This window comes from Polyodon spathula, chromosome 3 (genome assembly GCF_017654505.1).
Source record: "Polyodon spathula isolate WHYD16114869_AA chromosome 3, ASM1765450v1, whole genome shotgun sequence".
Taxonomy (NCBI): domain Eukaryota; kingdom Metazoa; phylum Chordata; class Actinopteri; order Acipenseriformes; family Polyodontidae; genus Polyodon; species Polyodon spathula.
In genome coordinates this window covers 90,946,714-90,966,761 of record NC_054536.1, presented here as the reverse complement: position 1 = coordinate 90,966,761, position 20,048 = coordinate 90,946,714, and the positions used below count along the sequence as shown (strand labels likewise).

General features: G+C 38.3%; 1 protein-coding gene across 1 annotated transcript in view; it reads left to right on the top strand.

Moving 5' to 3' along the window:
* The window catches only part of LOC121313640 (juxtaposed with another zinc finger protein 1), a 73,958-nt gene that overhangs the window by 38,437 nt on the left and 15,473 nt on the right, over window positions 1-20,048 (top strand). The window contains exon 3 of the mRNA XM_041246377.1: window positions 19,252-19,448. Within this exon, the coding sequence (XP_041102311.1) occupies window positions 19,252-19,448 (197 nt within the window). The remainder of the gene's footprint in view (window positions 1-19,251; window positions 19,449-20,048) is intronic.

Here is a 20,048-nt window from a genome sequence, read left to right as displayed (position 1 = left end):
GAACCGCCAGCTGAGAGCAGTGGTGAGCTCTTCAGTCATAAGGGCCCACCGTCAAAGTCAAGCAGGACCTGCAATACCTTGCCCTCCAGCGACGTTGTTCCTCCTGGAGCAGCACATGCTGCTGCCACCTTCGTTGTTCCTCCTGGAGCAGCACGTACTGCTGCCACCTTCGTTGTTCCTCCTGGAGTGGCTTGCTCTGCCGCCGCTGTCCTGCTGCATCCTTTTCATACGAGCTTTGCAGGGTGAGTAAGTGTGCCACCGCTTATCCTGCTTCTGTGTAGTAAAGTGGGGTGCTTAAAAGCCCTATTGTTGGGTTATACCCAGGAACGAGACGTCGTTTTTCTAAACAGAATGTGGCTTAAAAAACAAACTTTTGGAAGCAAACTTTCCTTTCACTCTGGGCATTGACATCTTCTTCCCGCACTGTCAGTAGTGCCATAAATGATACAAAACATGACTCAAAATGTATTCAAGTTAGCAAAACGGTATTGATTCATTAAGCCCTATCTTAAACTGTGAAATTCTGTTAATTATAAACAGACAACAGCAACCAACAAGCAGGCTGTCGCTGTCCAGACTTCAGGAGCAAGCAGCCCCTACCACTGCTGACTGTGACATAACATAAATACAGGAACCACACTCAATAGCACACAACAACGTTGAGGTGCTTAACTGTGAATTAAATTTTAAATCAGTCCGCGTGTAAATAGCGGCTTTTTCCCTTAACATTCTAATCTACAACTAATCTGATAACATAAAAAGCTACTTAAACATACTTTTCTGACGCTAGTCAAGAGACGAGAGAAATCATGTCTGTGACAGGACACCATAATGAAGGCTTAGTTCGCAGTTACTGGACAGCAAAAGAAAGATACGATTGGTCCACAAATCTGTCATCAACCAATCTACTCCCTGCCAGCTTGAATGACACCCCGCCTCCAACAAGAAGTTTCGAATGTCTTTTTTCTATTCTAATTATGTTAGGGACTATTTTCCTCAGCGGAAGTTTACCTGGCGAAATATCAGAAGTTCATGGTAAACATAGTTTTTAAAGTGTTTTTTTTTTTTTTTTTTAAAGAGAAAATAAAGAAATTAATTGTTTTCCAATAGCAATAGAGCCCTCTCGACGATGCTCTACCGTGTGGTAGATGACCTTGACTTTTGTTTGGCTTGGGACGCATAACTCCAGGCGTGGTCATCTACCATACGGCAGAGCTCTGTTGCTTAACTAGTAAGTAGTTGAGTAAATAAATGCCTTTAGTGTCAACTTAAAATAATCTTTTTTTTATTATTTCCAGATTCTGCAGTAATGTGTACAAAGAAGTCATGATTTTTTTGTGTGTTACTGTTATTATTTACAGTAGGCTGTAAATAATAACAGTAAAATACATTAAAAATGCACTGGGTATTCATTTGATTTTACTGTCTGTATACTGTATAATTGCAATTCCTGGGAATTTTTTTTTTAATCCTTCAATTATCATTTCAGCGGTTTTGAATATTGTCGCAAGCCTATTCTACAGTATGTTCAGTTTTTGCCACTGTCATTTTCTGCCTTAAAACATTCAAGTTAAGTTAAGCTTTTCTTTTTTGGAAATATCTTCTGTGCCATAAAAGTATGAGAACATGACTCTGGCATTAAAGCATCCTGCACTGGGTGGGCCCTCCATCTTTCCTTAACAAACACATGACATTGCGGTATTGTATTCTGCAGTGGATGGTCATTAAAAGACATTTAGTTCACATGAAAACGGTTTACAGTTCTCTACCCATTTTTTTTGGTCCTTTTTAAGTATGTCTAACATTTGAAGAAGAAGACTGATTTTACATCTTCTTGTACTGAAGTGTGATGTTAGAAAAAATAGTTTCTAACACTGAAAAACTCATTAATAGATTTAAAAAACATTCACATTAATTTGTTTTGTTTTATTGTTAGATATGGCTTAAACTTTTCCTTTTAACCCTAAAAAAAGTAGAAAAAATAAAGATAATGACCTGCATAAAAATTGTTAAACCCTGTTTACTGCTTCACAAAAATGATGTGACCTGAGACCAACCTACTGATTTTCAAGTGCGTTATGAAGTTTCAAAATCCATTTTATTCTTTTTGATTTTGTGTTGAAACATGAAATCTTCATTCCAAAAAATGTAAACCGATACATAAAAAAGGACACATTTACGTGGAAAATTGCTTGTTTCATGTAGGTTGTGGCAATGTGTAAACTGGGTAGTTTCATTTGATTGATTTGGCAGTGCTCTTCGGAAGTGTGAGGAATTGACTTAGAAAAGGGATCCATCGTCATCATGTTGTGTATAAATAAGTGTAGTAGCTGAGTAGTTAACCCTCATGTTGCTATTGCTATTGGTATTTATTCATGACATGCTAAGAACTCAAGCAAGTTGCGTATGAAAAGGTTTAGGGTTAACCTCTGGTAACCTTGTAATAAATATGCTGTAAAAAAATGTTATAATCTCGTGGCATATCATAACAAGGCTAGTTACATGGAGGCGGGTTTTAAAATACAGATGCAAAAAAGGACCCTTTTCTGAATGGCCTTTTTATGTGTATGGGCATCATTTTGCAAATCAGCATTCTTGAAATATATCATTTTTTATATTTCTATTTGTAAGCCATCAGGAATCAGGATTTGAAAGTGCTGTTTCTAAAAAACAGTACATTGTTTACTCATTTTGACTTCTGCAGCATTCTTGTCCTAGTTTCAGCTTCCATTTAAGTCACAAGTTTTAATGTGTTTTTTTCTACGTTAAAACAAAACTTCAGCTTCTTTTTTTTTTGTTTTTAATCTATTTAAAAGTTTGCTGTTTGACACATTTCATTAAATACACCTCAGTTCTTCCCATTCAAAAAAGTTAGATGTTTACACATTGCACTAAAAAAGCAACATTAAATTACACAGCCGCCTGTCGCTGTGCAGCTGCTGGAAAGTAGCTACAGAACTTGGAACTGCACGACTTCCACAAGCTTCTCAGCTTCTCAGCAGGGAGGCGCCCTGTTTTTGTTTTCTTTCGACATGGCCTTATTTCAGTATGATTTGGGGTTCTGCTTTGGCTGTAAATTAAGAAACTGCTATACCAGCTTGTAGTAAAGGCAAAAGAGAAGTACTGGTTGAAAAATTGGTGACTTCTTATAAAAATGCATTATGCTTTTTTAACAGTTATTGTTTATGACTGATGTATATTATTTTGGGTAAAAATGTCTGAAATACAGCATTATTACTACCAGTACACTCTAACACTACAGTAACTTTACAGAAAGATTACCACAGGGCACCTAATACAACATTTCCAGTCTTTAGAAATAAAAGGGACATGTATATGTTTTTGAGGGGAGTTATCTGAAATTATAATCCTTCAATTTGTTATTGTTCTCATCCTTAACTTCAAAACACTCAAATAAAATTAAACTAGATCTGTAGAAGGCTTACTGGGATGTAGGCTAGTTGAGGCTCAAGAGTTGCTGTGTTGAATCTGTGTTTTTTTTAAATATATATTCATCTCGCATATCACACAGAGGTCTTTTTCATTTACCATTTTTTGAAACTGTTGCGCAAATTCTGGTGAGACGGTAAATAATATATAAAAAAAAATATATAAAAAATACAGTGCTCCCTCGCTATAATGCTGGTCTCTGGGTTGTAAATATGGCGGGGGGTCACTGCAGGACACATAACAACACACGTCTGACTAAAATATAAAATAAAATAACTCTCTCTCTATAATGCACATACAGTGAAGCAGAAAATTAACTTTCTGTGAATTAATCTGGCATACATCACCATGTAATCAACACTATTAAAAAAAAAAAAAAAAAAAAATTAACATTCCCACTCGTGGATCATTTTAATCATCAGTTTTTAAACTATAAACAGCCTGGCTAAACGGCGCTCGGGAGTTCAGTTCAAAGAGACAGACAAGCAAACCAAGTGCGAGAAGGAGAGGGAGTGGGTTCGCTCCAGGTTCGGCTGCCGGAGCGGGGCTGAAGCGTCTCGTCTCCCAGAGAAAGCTGCAGCTGCTCTCGCAGCAAAAAAGGGAAATACATTAGTAAAGATAACCAGATAATAGGCCTGATATTTATTTAAAGGGGTTAATGGCAACTCTTTTAACATGGCATAAATCTGCAGGTTTTGTTAACGGCTGTCCTGTGATGTGTGACTGGGGGGCCTCCAGTAGGAATAAGATGCAGCCCTTGTGGACCACTTTGATAACATCAAGTCCTGCCTCGTTCTGTTACAGGCAACATGGCCTGCTCAGCAAAGCTTTTGTTTTTTCTTCTGGTTCCCTTTCTAACTGCTGTCACTGCTGAACAGATTTCCATGTCCTGGCTTCTCTCTTTAATGTGGCACACACACCCAGGCAGAGCAGTCGCCTTGCACACCAGCTGCGAGTGGCATCTGGCATGGGAGCACCCCGCACATTTTATAACTCATGAAAACCAAACAAGTTTTACTGCTGCACATATTTAATTTACTTAAAAAGTATTAAACAAAGTAGTGGATTTTTTTTATTTCAAAGTATCTGAATAGTGAATGAATATTATAGTCTATTACTAACACAGCTCACTTACCATTTTGCTGCAGATTGTTTTAATTTTCAAAACTTTATGTTGACGTCCTTTGCAGCACGGATTCTGCCACATAGGTACTATGAGTGTGAAGCTAAACTGGGCTCTATTACCTGTTACACATGAAGTGAATTTATAGTGTAGTGGTAGGAAGAACTGGCTTGTCATTGATTTCCGCTGGGACTGTTTTAATCAATCAGAAAAATGAACACAACATGTAGCTTCTCTCCTTATGTTTGGGCACAAGAAATATGACATTTGTTTTGGTGCAAGCACACTTGTACGTAGGTGGGGTGATGTGGCCCACTAAAACTTCTCTTTAATCTTGTGATCACACAAACAGTTGTGATGAATGAAAATAATATACATAGAAAAAACGCACACACATATGCTACAATTATATTTTGAGTGGATTTACATTTTCAAAATATTGCAGTTTTGTTGAACCAAAAAAAAAAATCATTTTTTGTGTGTTCAGTACATTTTGTATTAAAAAAAAAAAAAAAAAAACACATTTTTGGTGGTGTACATAATATGAGCAATATATAGTTTGAAATTGTTTTGAAAAAACATGAATAGCCTAGTTATTGGCAAATATAAATCTGTGTTTGTTTCTTCTTAAGGTTTTGTTTGTGGTTTTTGCTGATTTCAAGAGGGATAAATAATCATTTTCAGAGCCTAGCAAGTACTGGACATGCTGTTCAAATGGAAAAATAGAAAACTGCTCCATATATAGTTTTGTGTGTAGTCACATTTTTTTCACATTTTAGCAAGCCAGCTACGTCATCAGCTTGCTTCCTTCCCATGATTAACTGGGCGGTAGCATTAAATACCGAGATTAAATATCTCTGTTCATCAACGTCCACCGCGAGCACTGAAGAAGGAATTATTTTCAAACGATGACGCGCGATGATGTCGTCATTACACCATAGTGGCAGATGTCTTCACCTTTCAAAGTGCGCATGCTCATTCTCTTCTGAGAGAAGTACCCCCTGCTGTTTCATACAAGTGTAAACGCACCCTTCTGGAACACAGTGTTTCAGAATCCTTTCAACACGATTCCGGAACGCAAGTGTAAACGCACCCTTCTGGAACACAGTGTTTCAGAATCCTTTCAACACGATTCCGGAACGCAAGTGTAAACGCACCCTTCTGGAACACAGTGTTTCAGAATCCTTTCAACACGATTCCGGAACGCAAGTGTAAACGCAGCAGTTTTTTTAGGTCCTGATGTGGTAACATTTTTATTCTACATTCTACAGTATCTAGTTTTGCTTCTCGAAATGTGATGAAAATGTGCACGTTATTTCACTCAGATTGTTGAGATTATCAGACTCTGTGGTTTGGAGGAATATATCATGCTTGCATTTACAGTGGTTGTAGTTGATGGTGATGGCTTGAATTTTGCATTTACAGCTGTAGCAGGAGATGTCAGTTATCCAGTAGCTAATAAGTTGAAACATTTTTTGGACAATTGTAAATTCTGACAACATAAGCCTTGGATACTGGAAAATAATCAAGGTTTCATAACTTGTATTGTTGAAAAACTGTGATATATATATATATATATATATATATATATATATATATATATATATATATATATATATATATATATATATATATACACACACTATACAATAAAGTCAATGAGATCCACTAACCAGCTTTTTGGTGAATTGCTATATTATCTACATTTCCTTTGAATTGTTAATCATTTAAATGCCAAAAGAAAGAATGAAACAGTTACTGTAAAGCCAGATCCTTACAGCAAAAAAACACACCTACACATACAGCACACACATACACTTCCAGTTCATGTTCAGTCTCTTACGAAACATGAAGACAAATAATAATCAGTAATAATCAATGATCTTGTAACAGGGTAACATTACAGGGGGTTATTAGCGTGGCTTGTCCATTAGAAATGTGCCACTAATAGCCACTTCTTGTTGATCCCTACTGGCCTAAGCTGCATTTAGTAATTGTCTGGTGGGGGGGGGTTAGCTGCAGCTAGCTTTATCATTTTGTCAGCTGCAGGTCGCTGCAGGTGCTGAGATTCCTGGGTTTACATATGATGGGTAAGAGAACATTATGGGGAACCAGTCTCAATGGCAAGTTAGTGTGTTCCATACAAATGACACCCATGCTGTGATGCCATAATTGACAAGAAATCCCTTTACTAAGTTGGTCTGTTGAGATAATTAGCAGTCAAGGCTGTAGTTTTTAATCGGCCTGGAGTCAGATAATTTATCACAGCGGTAGCAGCCTGTCAGGGCCATGGAGTAGATGCTCATTAATGATGACTAGAGAGTAAGCACAGGGTTTAAATCGACAGTCAGGCCAATTGGTGCTGATTTCAGTGTTTACGGTACTAATTTGGTATCATTTTGGGATATTGATAAAAATGTCTGCTCTGAAATGATTTGGTTCATTCAGAATTTTTATTACCTGGAATAATTACTCATTGTTTTTTGGGGGGGTGGGTGGCGGGGGGCTTTTCAGACTCACAGACTGAATTAGAAAACGGTCAAATTATGTGTTTTTAATTTTTAACCCAGTTTACTGTAGCTTGCTCAGAAGCGTTTTTTAATTGCATCCGGTTTCATTTGTCTTTCATGTAGTTAACCTATGCATATGCTTCAGTCATAGTCACTCAGGCGTGTCATGGTCAAGGATGAATGATTAAAAAGAATTCCCATTTGGTCAAAGCCCATCATTTATATACCTTATTTCTTTTAAAAATAAATGTGTTATAGTAGAGAAGTTTCTTTTGATGCTCATTGTAGTTTCACTGTTAGTTATTTACATTTAAAATGTAAACATAAATAATAATTGTTTTAAGTCTGGGTAAAATTCGAACAACTACAAACTCTTTGAAAAGACAGTATCTGTCGCCAAAACCCCCCCCAAAAAACTGGTATATGTATTGATGATATTTATGTAGTATGCCCTTTTAGAAGGTAGATACAAAGAGGTGTATGGGAATACAGATAGAGTTAAGCAGCATCACGTGGTATTTGGTAGCTTGATTTCAATTGATTAAAATAAAATAAATTCTGTACAGTAAGCTAAATACCTTAAATTATTATCTCCCAATAAAATGTTTGGCCATTTTTAAACTACTGTAAGCAATTCCTGCTGTAACAGTTAAAAGTCACATATCTGGAGAATGGCAGAAGACAGCTGGGCTTCCAAAATGAAACCAGAGGAGCCCAATGAAATATTTTGGAAACCGTAGGATACAAGGGCTGCAGTGTGTTTTGACCTCTGCGCATTCAGATTCCGCACGGCTTGGTCTAGGTTGTAGGTGTCAGGTTAATGTATGACTAGCCAAAATATAATTTAGAGAGATCTCAAATTGCATTTTAAGATATCTTGAAATATATGGAGATACCTCATTGTTTCTAGTACTACATAAAAATAAAATAGAACACTACTCTACCTGCATCCAGGAACTGTGTTGCAGTTCCATTGAACATTATTTTGTAAACTGGTACATACAAACCTGTAAAACCGAAATATTTTTTTCTGAAAGTAATATATATTAGGCACGTAAGTTGTTCTCCCTACCTGTCATTTCAGTTTGCTGAGTGCATTTGAGTGCAGCTTGCTGTATTCCAATCAAAATGACTACTTTCAAGATTAAATATTTCTGTCTCAGTCGGTCTACAAACAAAGGCTTGAAATAAAAAAATAAAAAAAACAATTAAAAAAAACAGGTGTGCAAGGAGGAGGATGTGTGTCTTGTCTGCTGCATTTACAAAAGAAAATAGAATATCTTACATTATATTTTAAAAAGGACATGTATTGTAATGCATAGGTCAAATTGAGCCACGTGGCAGTTCTAGATAGAACTGTTTATAACTGTATCATTTTTGTGATTCTGACTATCAAACTCTGTCATGATATTTAATTTATATATTTAGGAAAAGTGAAAAAAAACGGACATACACATACGATTTGCGACAGAAGAGTAATTAACATTTTAAATCCAAAATGGGTCAAATTGACCCACATAGCGGTTGCAGTGTTAAAAACATCTTTAAATCATTTGAAGTTCTCTCAAAATAACTTCTGTTCATTTAGCGATAGCTTTAAATAACTTCCTGTTCATTTAGAGATATCCCTAAATCATTTACAGATATCTCAAAATGAACAGGAAGTCATTTGAAGATATCGCTAAATGACTTTCTGTGAAAATGCTGTTTGAATGGACTGCCTCTCCATTTAGAGCTATCACTAAATGTACAGGAAATTATATAGAGATATCTCTAAATGGTTTAGAGATATAATTAAATATTTAAAGATATCTTCAATTGTTTGAAGATTTCTTAAAATTTTTAGAGCTATCTGGAAATGATTTAGAGATATCTTAAAACATTTATAGATATTTATAAATTTAATTTGACATATCTCTAGATAATTTGGCTTGCCATAGTTAATGAGCATGCTGTTTGTTAAAAAAATAAATAAAATAACTGGTACATCCAGAGAGTCTTGAACTTGAAACTGAACACTCCTGGGGACAAGATGCAGGACCAAAAATGTAGATGTCTTGTGGCGTGAGGCAGGTTGACTTTTTTAAATTTTTTATTATTGAATACACTTTCAGTGTTGCTTGTAATGTATCTACATGGTATACTATAGGTTGCTGTTTATGATGTGTATTGCATCCAAAAATGACCCCCATTGGTACCCAGGCTGAATCAGGGATGACATGTTTTTTAAGCCAGTTCTAAAGACCTTGTTAGATGGCTTTATCCAAGTGACAGTCTTCTTACCCAAGAAGTTTCCTGCATTTTAAACCCAGTCTCCCAATCTCTCTCTGTCCATTTCCTTGACATGACATACCATTTCTTGACACCCTTCTAATTGATTGTCTGTATAAACCCATGTCTTGTTATGGAACAAATGCATGCATTATATATATATAAACAGTGAAAATAGAGAATATCTGAATCCTGTGCTGGACGTTTCTAATAAGTGAAAGAGAATGATCTACAGTACTCCTTGTGATAATCACATATTTAAATAGTCTGTTCTTAAATAGAGTATTCTGCTTCCGCGCAAAGGAAAAAATGGCAAGAGGGACCGTGGAGAAAGCCAAATTAGACTGTACATGTGGAATGAATGACAGTGTTAGCACACCATGCTTTAAACTACCATATGGCTAATTAAATAGGATTCAACTTTTAAAGTGGTTGAAATGGAGAAAATACATATGTCATTTTGGCAGCTTGGAGAATTGCCTCCCAAGTTATAGGACCCACAGTTCTTGCATCCAATTTCCTGGCCTTATCTTCCAAGTGCCAGGTCACAGTGTGGGGGATTTAGGAATGGTTTGCATTTTCATTCGGGGGGGGCGGTTGAAAAAAATCCCATGAAAGATTTATTCTTTCCCCAGTACAGACCATACACATTATGCACTACAGTCTGACATCCTTGCCAAAACACAGCAGGTAGCCTGAAATGGTGCATATATCTCTCTAAAAAAAGCTCCCCTGATGTAGACAAGATGTCTGCTGTAAACTGAACTACTGTAAAAGTATGCCTGGAGTCCACAGTGGAGGAAGGCAGTTGTTCGAATCCAGTACCTGCACAGAGTAGCACACTGTCAGACTGTTAAAGACAGAGACCACCTGTGTTAAGAAGGGGTGAGCTTGCTGCTAATGAGAAACACAAGAAAGTCATGTTTATCAAAGCTGGATATAAAGCTAAGATTGACCTGTGTTTATAAATGCATGTATTGTTGTTGTCGTCGTTCCTGCTGCTTTTTTGTGAAAAGCAGGTAACACAACTGCACTGTAAGGTTTGTTTACACTTAATACAAATAATATGTCTGTCTTCAGGTAATCTTCAATGAAAGGAGTATAATTAGGGAAGAAAGCAAATCCAAAGTCATTGCAGAACACAATCACATAGAGAAGCTGCAGGCACAATCTTGAACAACAAATACTGCAGGTCAAAACCTACAGGTCTCTGTAGATGGAGATACTGAGCAATGAAATACAAGTTACAGACATTAATATACAGGCCGGGTTACATAAGAACATAAGAACATAAGAAAGTTTACAAACGAGAGGAGGCCATTCGGCCCATCTTGCTCGTTTGGTTGTTAGTAGCTTATTGATCCCAAAATCTCATCAAGCAGCCTCTTGAAGGATCCCAGGGTGTCAGCTTCAACAACATTACTGGGGAGTTGATTCCAGACCCTCACAATTCTCTGTGTAAAAAAGTGTCTCCTATTTTCTGTTCTGAATGCCCCTTTTTCTAAACTCCATTTGTGACCCCTGGTCCTTGTTTCTTTTTTCAGGCTGAAAAAGTCCCTTGCGTCGACACTGTCAATACCTTTTAGAATTTTGAATGCTTGACATACCACAGTTAGGTAGATACCACAGTTAGGTAGCGACCTCCTATTTCCAGGAGGAAATAGGAGCAAATTCTCAGCTTCATAAAGGTACTAGAAACATTCAGTTAAACAACTGATGCTGGAGAATTATATTGTGCACTGAAAGTCAACTATTGGCACATGCATCTTTTTATAGCTAGCAGCAGTGGGGAAAAAAAACTGTAAAGAAGGGAGTAATTAAAAATAAAGTATTGTTGCTACTAGAATAAAAAAAACACCATGCTACATCAAGTGTGAAAGAAAAGATCAGCTCTCCAGTAATTGGTTACAAGTGACTAACAAGCTGCTTATACAAACTGGATTACTTTAACAGACTATTGTCTGTGTACTGTAGAAAAAATGTGTTGGTAACACACAGTTGTAAATCCACGTTGTAAATCCAAAGTTAGAGCTGTCTCTAATTTGACAAACCATCACCTTGATCTGCATCCACCATAGAAGTATGTAACAATTTAAGTTTGAAATGCAGGTAGACAAGCCTTTACATGCTTTCACATTCTGATGCACTCAATAACTTCTAGACAAGTAATTCTGTAGATGTACAATATGTACAAATGTGCTGTGTGATGCCTCCAATACCCTTGTTTCCAGAGACAATAAACTGAAATGGCCCTGTCAACATTTTAAACAAAACAAACAAAAAAAAAAACATGTTGAATAAAGTAGGCAGGTAGGTTTTTTGTCTGACATAGAAAACCGAAACTTCTGAGTTTATTTTGAATTTTTCATTTGGCAAGCCACTGCACGATTTTGGGAAAGATTTGCGCATGCATTAGGTACCCACTTCAAGTTATTGCAGGGCAACAAATAAACCAAGGCGGTCAGACTGCTAGGGTTGCATGTTAAGTGCTACATGTTTCTCTTCAATGATTCAGGTTGACAGCTTTCATTATGGTTTTGGTTCAACATTCATTAATAATCAATTTCTAATGCTTTAGAGCCTGAAACTAAATGTCACCGAAAAAGGTCGTTTCTCAGCCTCTGGAATGTCTGTCTCCTGTTATGAGGTGAACAATTGTTCCAGCAGACAGAGGGAAACAATGCAGACAGCTGAGTTTGCATCAGTGCGGCGAGCATTTCCTGCTGACACAGAACTGGGCAGCCAGGCACTGAGTGTGAGCCTGCTGACAGATACAGTACCCCACATCCAGTCACTCCCAGCAGGGGTCACTAGAGAGGGGGCCATAATGAACTCCAGCTAGGAGCACGATTTAATGAGCTCGAAGGAAAATAAGAATGGGAATGCACTAACACACACATACCAACAGTATCTATGTGGTCGGGACAGTCCTGATTTTCTAGCAAATGCCTCTCGTCATGATGCATAGGAAGAAAGTCCCGATATTTACAAATAGAAATGTTTTCTTTTATTCTGCACTGTAGAGTTGGTGAAAACCACACGCTGTGCTCTTCATGCGGCTGACACATCTGCTGATCACTAACTTGGTAAGAACGCTTCATGGTGTCGTTTTTACTCTCAATGATGGTCCTGTCTGGTTGAGTTGGGGTGGATATGTCTATTATATGATGAGTGCTTTTTGCGTATTACCCCTCCCATGTGTGTGATGCATATGGACCCCCCCACGGGACGAGTGACCCACTGAACAGTTTCCAAATGTTGGCAGGTATGACTAACACTTTTTTAAAGACCCAGTATCATCAAATTTGACCCACTTTTTATTCATGGAAAGTGGTCTTTGTGTTATTGTAAGTCATTCTGGCCATTGTCAAAACTCAGACATTACAGTGTAAACAGTTTGTCTGACACACAACCCTGGTGATTTTTGATGACGTCAGCGGAGGTAGGCTGCCAGCAGTATACTGTATGGAAAACAATGGGGAGCGACAGTGAATTTTTAGAGTTTATTTAACTATCGTGCTCAGAATCGAGCACCGAATTTGATCAGACACCGGCATTTGATAACGAAAAATCCAAGGCAGGTGTTTTGCAGCCCAACTGATTCAAGCCTTACCAAACATCTAGTGAGGAAAGTTCGGGCTCCTATTCAGATGACAACCAATGTCATTTGAATGTGCCCTGAGACATTGTGCCCTGAGACATTGAGAGTTTGCAAAATAAGGAATGGTAGGGCCTTTTCAGGAACAAGTTTATAAAAGGAAATAAAATGATTTCGTTCAAATTATTAAAACAGTTTATTCCGTAAGTTCAACCATGGCATTGTAAAATGTGTAGAACAAGAAGGCTGTGTAAACAGTACTCGCGCAGATGCAAGTTTGACTGTCACTGACTACAGCTCTACCTTGGCATGCGATCATTAGTTAGGAGTGAAAGCTTGTGAAGGGACAGTGCGGGGCTGTTTACTGTCGTGCTGTTATTTTCCAGGTGTCAGTTCACATTTTGCTGCCCCATGCCTCTCCTAGAAGAAATAGTGTGTTGTAGGGAGATAGAAAAAGTCTGTGATAAGTTAGGGGACATTTCATGTGTAACATTGCATGAAGGGTTCCACGATGTTTGGCTGTCTGTGCATACACTACAAACAGTATACTGTGCTTAGACAGGAACATGGGCATTATGCAATGAGGAAATTCACAAGTAGCCAGAATGCTATAAAAATTTTTTAAAAAGATGCATATTAAAACAAACGGGGATCCTTATAAGAAAATAGTATTTAGTATTTCCACCAGGAGCTTATGTAAACCCTTAACAACATTACTAATGAAATTACAAAACACTACTTGGCTTTAAACCTACCAATTTTTAAAGTTCCCATATCAAGTTCCCAACTTTACAAAATGATAATATAGTGTATTTTACAAACTCCAGTGGCAATATTAGAACCTGCTGCAATACAATGTTGAGGCATAGTTGAACTTGACTTTTAAATCTTTTAAAATTGTTCGCATGAAAACATCTATTACTGTACTTATAAAGTGTACAGTGAGATTCCACTACCTCCGATGACGTCACACGGTCAATGGTCATACTGCCGGAAAATGTCTTCTTGCTAATATTTGGATGGAGACATTTAAAATTATATTTTGCAGAAACTACACATCGCAAATTAATACTTTTAAACAATTAATGCATTAAAATGCATTATATTATCATTTTGTAAAACGTTTTTGGGAAGTTGATATGGGGATTTTGATTTTTACACTATTGATATTGTAGTGATCTTGATTAACGCAGGCAAGCGCATCACACAGGGCGAGGCAATCAACACACAGGCGTAGGGCGGACACGAACCTGGGACCTCTCGCACTAAAGCTTAGCGCTGATACTGCTGTACAAAAGAGCCTGCTCCTTTACAAGGTGCGTATATTGGGTGATTACGTTACCTACCAGCCCCGGACTTACTCACCACGCTACAGTCTGACGAGTGCGTGCCAGGGTAGCTGCATCCCACGTCTAAAACCAAGAAGACTCTTCAACTCGCCAGGGGTAAGCAGTGGACACCCTACCCTGCCTAGCCCCGGAGCAGCAGTCCAGTTTTGAAACCTTGAATGGGGCTCTTGGGCGTCGGTTCAGCCACAACCAACAGCCAGGGCTCCAGGGTCGGAACAGGAAGGCAAGGGGAACCCCTCCGCGAACTGGCCGCGGCGATTGAGGGTCTGACTCGCCGGGCAGTCATGCACATGCCACAGCTGCAGAGTCACGTGCACCTGCTGCACCCCCAGAGCATCTAGAGGGAGCTAGAGATGGCCCATGAGAGGGAGACGATCTTGGCGCCTGACTGTCAGGGCCCCGCAGGTGGCAGCCGTCCCCTGGTCCAGGAGGCGCAGATCAACCCGGGTGAGTCCAGCCCTAGTGCAGCGTCAATGGCATGGCTTCCAGAGGTCATCGCTCTTATCAGGGCGGTCGCAGCCCATGACCCGAAAGCCTGCCGGTGGCAACCTCTCCGGTGTTGGGGGTGCGGACCACCCAGTCATCGTCGAGGACAGTGCCTGGAGAAGCGTCATCCTAGGGAAGCCCAGAGTCATTGGACAATGCCGGAAAACGACAAGGGGTCCACTTAGCAGCGGGAAAGCAGACTCCGTCACCTACCAGCCCTGCTGCTGCCTACCCCCGTGCATGCTACAATAGAATAGCAGCTAATACACAGGAATTTGGTGCCATTAATGTGGTGGTCCATGTGAATTTGTGGCCATATTTTTCAATGCTCTTTATGTCATCCCAAAATATCAACAGAAAATGTGTTATTGAGATGTTACAGCTATGCATTCCTTTGTGCATTTGTGGCCATTATTTTAAAATATATGAAAATATTGGGGCGATCTCAGTTAGTTCAGGCAGTGGCATCACACAGGGCGAGGCAATCCACACACAGGCAGTGGGCCTGCATGAAGCCGAGACCTCTCGCACTGAAACATAGCACTGATGTACAAAAGAGCCGGCTTCTTTACAAGGAGTGGATATCGGGCTTAGGTCTTTGTATGTGGTTATGTCACCTACCAGCCCTGCTGCTGCCTTCCCCCGTGCACGCTACAATATATAATAAAGGCTTATTGGAGAGCATTGGCTGTGGTAAATTTTTCCATGCGTCAGGAAGGAAATGCACCAGATGTTTGTCTGTCTGATCATAACTTGATTTTTCATATGATTAAAAAGAAAGCAAGTCTTAAAATTTACATAGAAATTAACAATACTGTACAGTTAAATAGACCAATGCAAAATAATGGTTACTTTTGGTTTTGTAAAGGTAACATGCAATATTCAGTAATGGCCTGAAGAGGGTGGTATAATACCATGTTTTTAAGAGCTCTGGTGGATGTCCATGAGTGGGGGAAGGGAAGTAAGTTAGTTTTTGAATTAATGCTGTGTTGCATAAACCTGTAACTGTAAGCTACTGCAGTTTTTAGGGCACTGCACCATACACGAGGCTATAAGAGTAGATGTACTAAGATGGGCCAGTCACAGTGCAAACGTACCACGGTTTGCATTTTCATTATTACAATTCGCAAAGTGCACATTTTGTCATATGTACTAAGAAAAAATATGTTCATGAAGAGAGCTGCAATATACTAATTTAAATATTATTTGCGAGATCTTTTATTTCAAATAATTTGTCGCGGCAGTCACCGTTTTGTTCACCAAACGCACGTCGCTGCAGCGGAACGCTGCCTTACAGATAATGTCTATACAAGCAAGGGTGCAAGAATCAAAATAACATTGTTTTTACTAAAGGTAAACGTCATTTGTACAATGCATGACAATTATGATAAACTAAATATATATTTGTCTTTAGAAATATCATATAAATTTGTTTTCACTTTTAATCCATACTTTGGTTTGTGTTTTCTCTACCCCTTAATGTACATTTAACAGGCAGAAGAGCCGATATTTGTTAATAAAGAGAAAAGGAAAAGCACAAAGTAAAATAGAGGCTGCATTTTTTCTTGTTTAAATATTTCAAATAGCGAGCCCAAGTTATGGACAAAAAAAAAAAATCAGCATTTAGTGCTTTCAGTTCAGGACTTTCCAAATGGGTCCTACAGGCATTTAGCCCCCATTTAAAATGGTAAGAATTAAATGCATACCATTCATTCAGTGATCATTTCTTTTAATTGGGTTGTAACTTTTGTTTTACTGCATTCATGTTTTTTTTTTTTTTTTTTTAATTCCCTTATGCTCCCACTTAGCAGCACATGAGATGTATGTTTCTGCTGCTTAATGAAAAGCGTTCCTGGGTGCTGTTATGGCACTAAAATGGATCAAACACGAGGGAAAGAGCTTCCTGCTGTACTCTGCCTTCCAGGCAACATGTTGTGCTTCATGCGGATGGCAGTTTGTTTTCTTCATAGCAGGGTTTCACTTTATGTTCAACTGTACGGTTCCGTTACTGTACGCAGATTAATTGGAAGGGGCCCCCTCCCTTAAGGTTTTGTTTAAATAGCTGGCAAAATGTAGTCGCATAGTATCCCTTATAAAAATATATTGGGATGCACCACACTAATGGCAAGTGTTGTGAAACCCGGTAAAGCATAATTAAATGTGGCAGAAGCCTGGCACAACAGAGCAATCTTGGCAAACTTCTCTAAGAGCTTCAGAATTACACTAAAACAACTTTTTTTTTTTAAGAAAGCTGCATTTTGGGCTTGAGGAAGATGGAAGATGGTTTCATGAAATGATGTAATGTGGTGCATAAAACAAAAAAAAAAAAAGGTCACATTTTACAAGAATATGCACACTCAATGTACGTCTCGTTTTTAATATCAACAGTGCGTTGCATTCACTGGATACCACATAGGCAAGGACTCATTTATCTTCTTTGCTTCTTTGGGTAAATCTAGGGTTGGTAACTGGGTTTCCTATTTACAGAAACAAAACGGAATTGCAATAGAGGCGATTTCATGGTTTCATAGTTAAACATGTATTAAAGTGCCAGAGGATGAAGTAGACAGTCTCTTTATTTTAGCCCCAAAAACATTTAAACGAGATCCACAGCTCACCACTGTTACCACCAAAAGAAAACTACAGCTCTGTATTCTTACTGGATTGGGTTTTCCAAAGAAAGCTATTAATTATGTCTTGTATTGTCTAATGGATTATTCAAATATCTGTCTCTCTTCATTTCTGTGTGGTTAGCCAAACACCCCATATGACAGTGTAGGCAGCCCTAAATATTTCCACATTTTTGATCGAGTCAACCTTAACATTGCCTCACTCAGCTGGTTTTGCATATCGTATGATATACTTGTGTCGGGATTGTAATTTGTACATTACACATTTGAAATCATCTGGCTGGGTTGGTAACTCTGGAGTGTTTAGTAAATGGGGAAAGAGTTTATAAATGCATTTTCAGTTTTAACTTCTTTATACATGATAAAATGTGCATTATAAATGTCATATGGGTGATACAGAAATTGAAGAAGGAATCTATGGAAAAGACCAAAGGAGTTTTGTTGACTCAGAAATGTCTTCATCTAGACAATGTGGGGAAGCTATAAAAAAGGCCAACAAGTTGCTTACCTATATTGTGAAAAGTGTTGAATTTAAATCAAGGGAAGTAATGTTAAAACTGTACAATGCATTAGTAAGACCTCAACTTGAATATTGTGTTCAGTTCTGGTCACCTAGCTACAAAAAGGATATTGCTGCTCTAGAAAGAGTGCAAAGAAGAGCGACCAGAATTATTCCGGGCTTAAAAGGCATGTCATATGCAGACAGGCTAAAATAATTTAATCTGTTCAGTCTTGAACAAAGAAGACTACGTGGCGACCTAATTCAAGCATTCAAAATTCTAAAAGGTATTGACAGTGTCGACCCAAGGGACTTTTTCAGCCTGAAAAAAGAAACAAGGACCAGGGGTCACAAATGGAGATTAGACAAAGGGGCATTCAGAACAGAAAATAGGAGGCACTTTTTTACACAGAGAATTGTGAGGGTCTGGAATCAACTCCCCAGTAATGTTGTTGAAGCTGACACCCTGGGATCCTTCAAGAAGCTGCTTGATGAGATTCTGGGATCAATAAGCTACTAACAACCAAACGAGCAAGATGGGCCGAATGGCCTCCTCTCATTTGTAAACTTCCTTATGTTCTTATGACGCCATAGATCAACATTTCAAAAGCTCATCAAACTATCCTGAGAAACCAACAACAGTTTCAGGAATATAAAAACTGTATCTTATTAATAATAACAGACTTTTGTAAGTGGGACCTGCTTCCTCTTTATCAGAAAACTTAAAAATAAGATTAATCTCAGATTTATGACATAGTGTTCAATGGATTGAACTGATATAACTGTTCAGTGGTTTAATAGTTTGATGTCTAAAAGTAAAACCTAGTTTGGAATTGAGATACAGTACCATATTTATGAAGGTTTAAATAGTCAGCATGATAAAAGTTCAATTTTCTTCCACGGAGCTTGTAGATAGCCTGGGTGGAAGCAGTAAAAAGTGTGTTAACACTGGATGTGCAGATTTGTCATTCAGATGCTTGCGAAAGCAATGAACAGAAACACTGGAAATACTGTAACAAAGAAAAAGTTTTTTTTTTTAATATGCAGCTTCTAATACTTGGAAAAACAGCTGAGGTCTGCTCTGGTCCAGTTGAAGCTTGCTTATGGTCACAAAGTATATGCTGGCACCATACAGTCTTATCAATATTGCTTGTGTCTGGCTTGCAAAACAGAACCAGGAATTTCGGAAGATTCCAAATTCAGCCATCTTTTTCAGCCTCGTACTTGTCAGTTTATAGCCGTAGAGTTAATGTCTAATCATATAGAACACACATTTCCATTGGCTCTTTATTGTGTGTCCATCATAGATACTGAGTTTTATTTTTTTTCTAACAGATTTATGACTGATGCTGCACGTCGGGAGCAAGAATCCCTAAAGAAGAAGATACAGCCAAAGCTGTCACTAACGCTGTCGAGCAGCGTGTCTCGTGGAAGTGTCTCCACACCTCCTCGTCATAGCAGTGGCAGCCTTACCCCACCCGTCACACCCCCCATCACCCCATCCTCTTCCTTCCGAAGCAGCACTCCTACAGGTAAGCAAACGCACAGCTAGTTACAGAGCTGAAAAACAAGGTGATGCTACTGCATCTTTCCATTTCAACTCCAATTATCACCCAAAAATGTACCTTTGTGTTTCCCTTTAAGGCCCTTGCTGCAATTACAACATTTGTTATTATTCCACCTGTGATATATATATATATATATATATATATATATATATATATATATATATATATATATATATATATATATATATATATATATATACACACATACACACACACACACACATACAGTGCTCCCTCGCTGTAACACAGGCCTCGGGGGACATACAGTATGACTGTTATAACCGAAGAGGGTTAAAAACGAGGAGAGGGGGTGGGGGGGGGGAGGTGTCAGGGGACACATAACAATACACATCTGACTAAATTATAAAATAAAATAACTCCCTCTCTATAATGCACATGTAGTGATGCAAAAATGTAACTTTCTGTGAAATAACCATGCATAAAGCACCATGTCATCAACGCTATATTTTTTACAATAAAAGAAAACAAAAGGTAACATTCCCACTTCTGGATCAGTTTAATTAGCAGTTTTTAAATTGTAAATAGCCTGGCTAAACAGCGGTC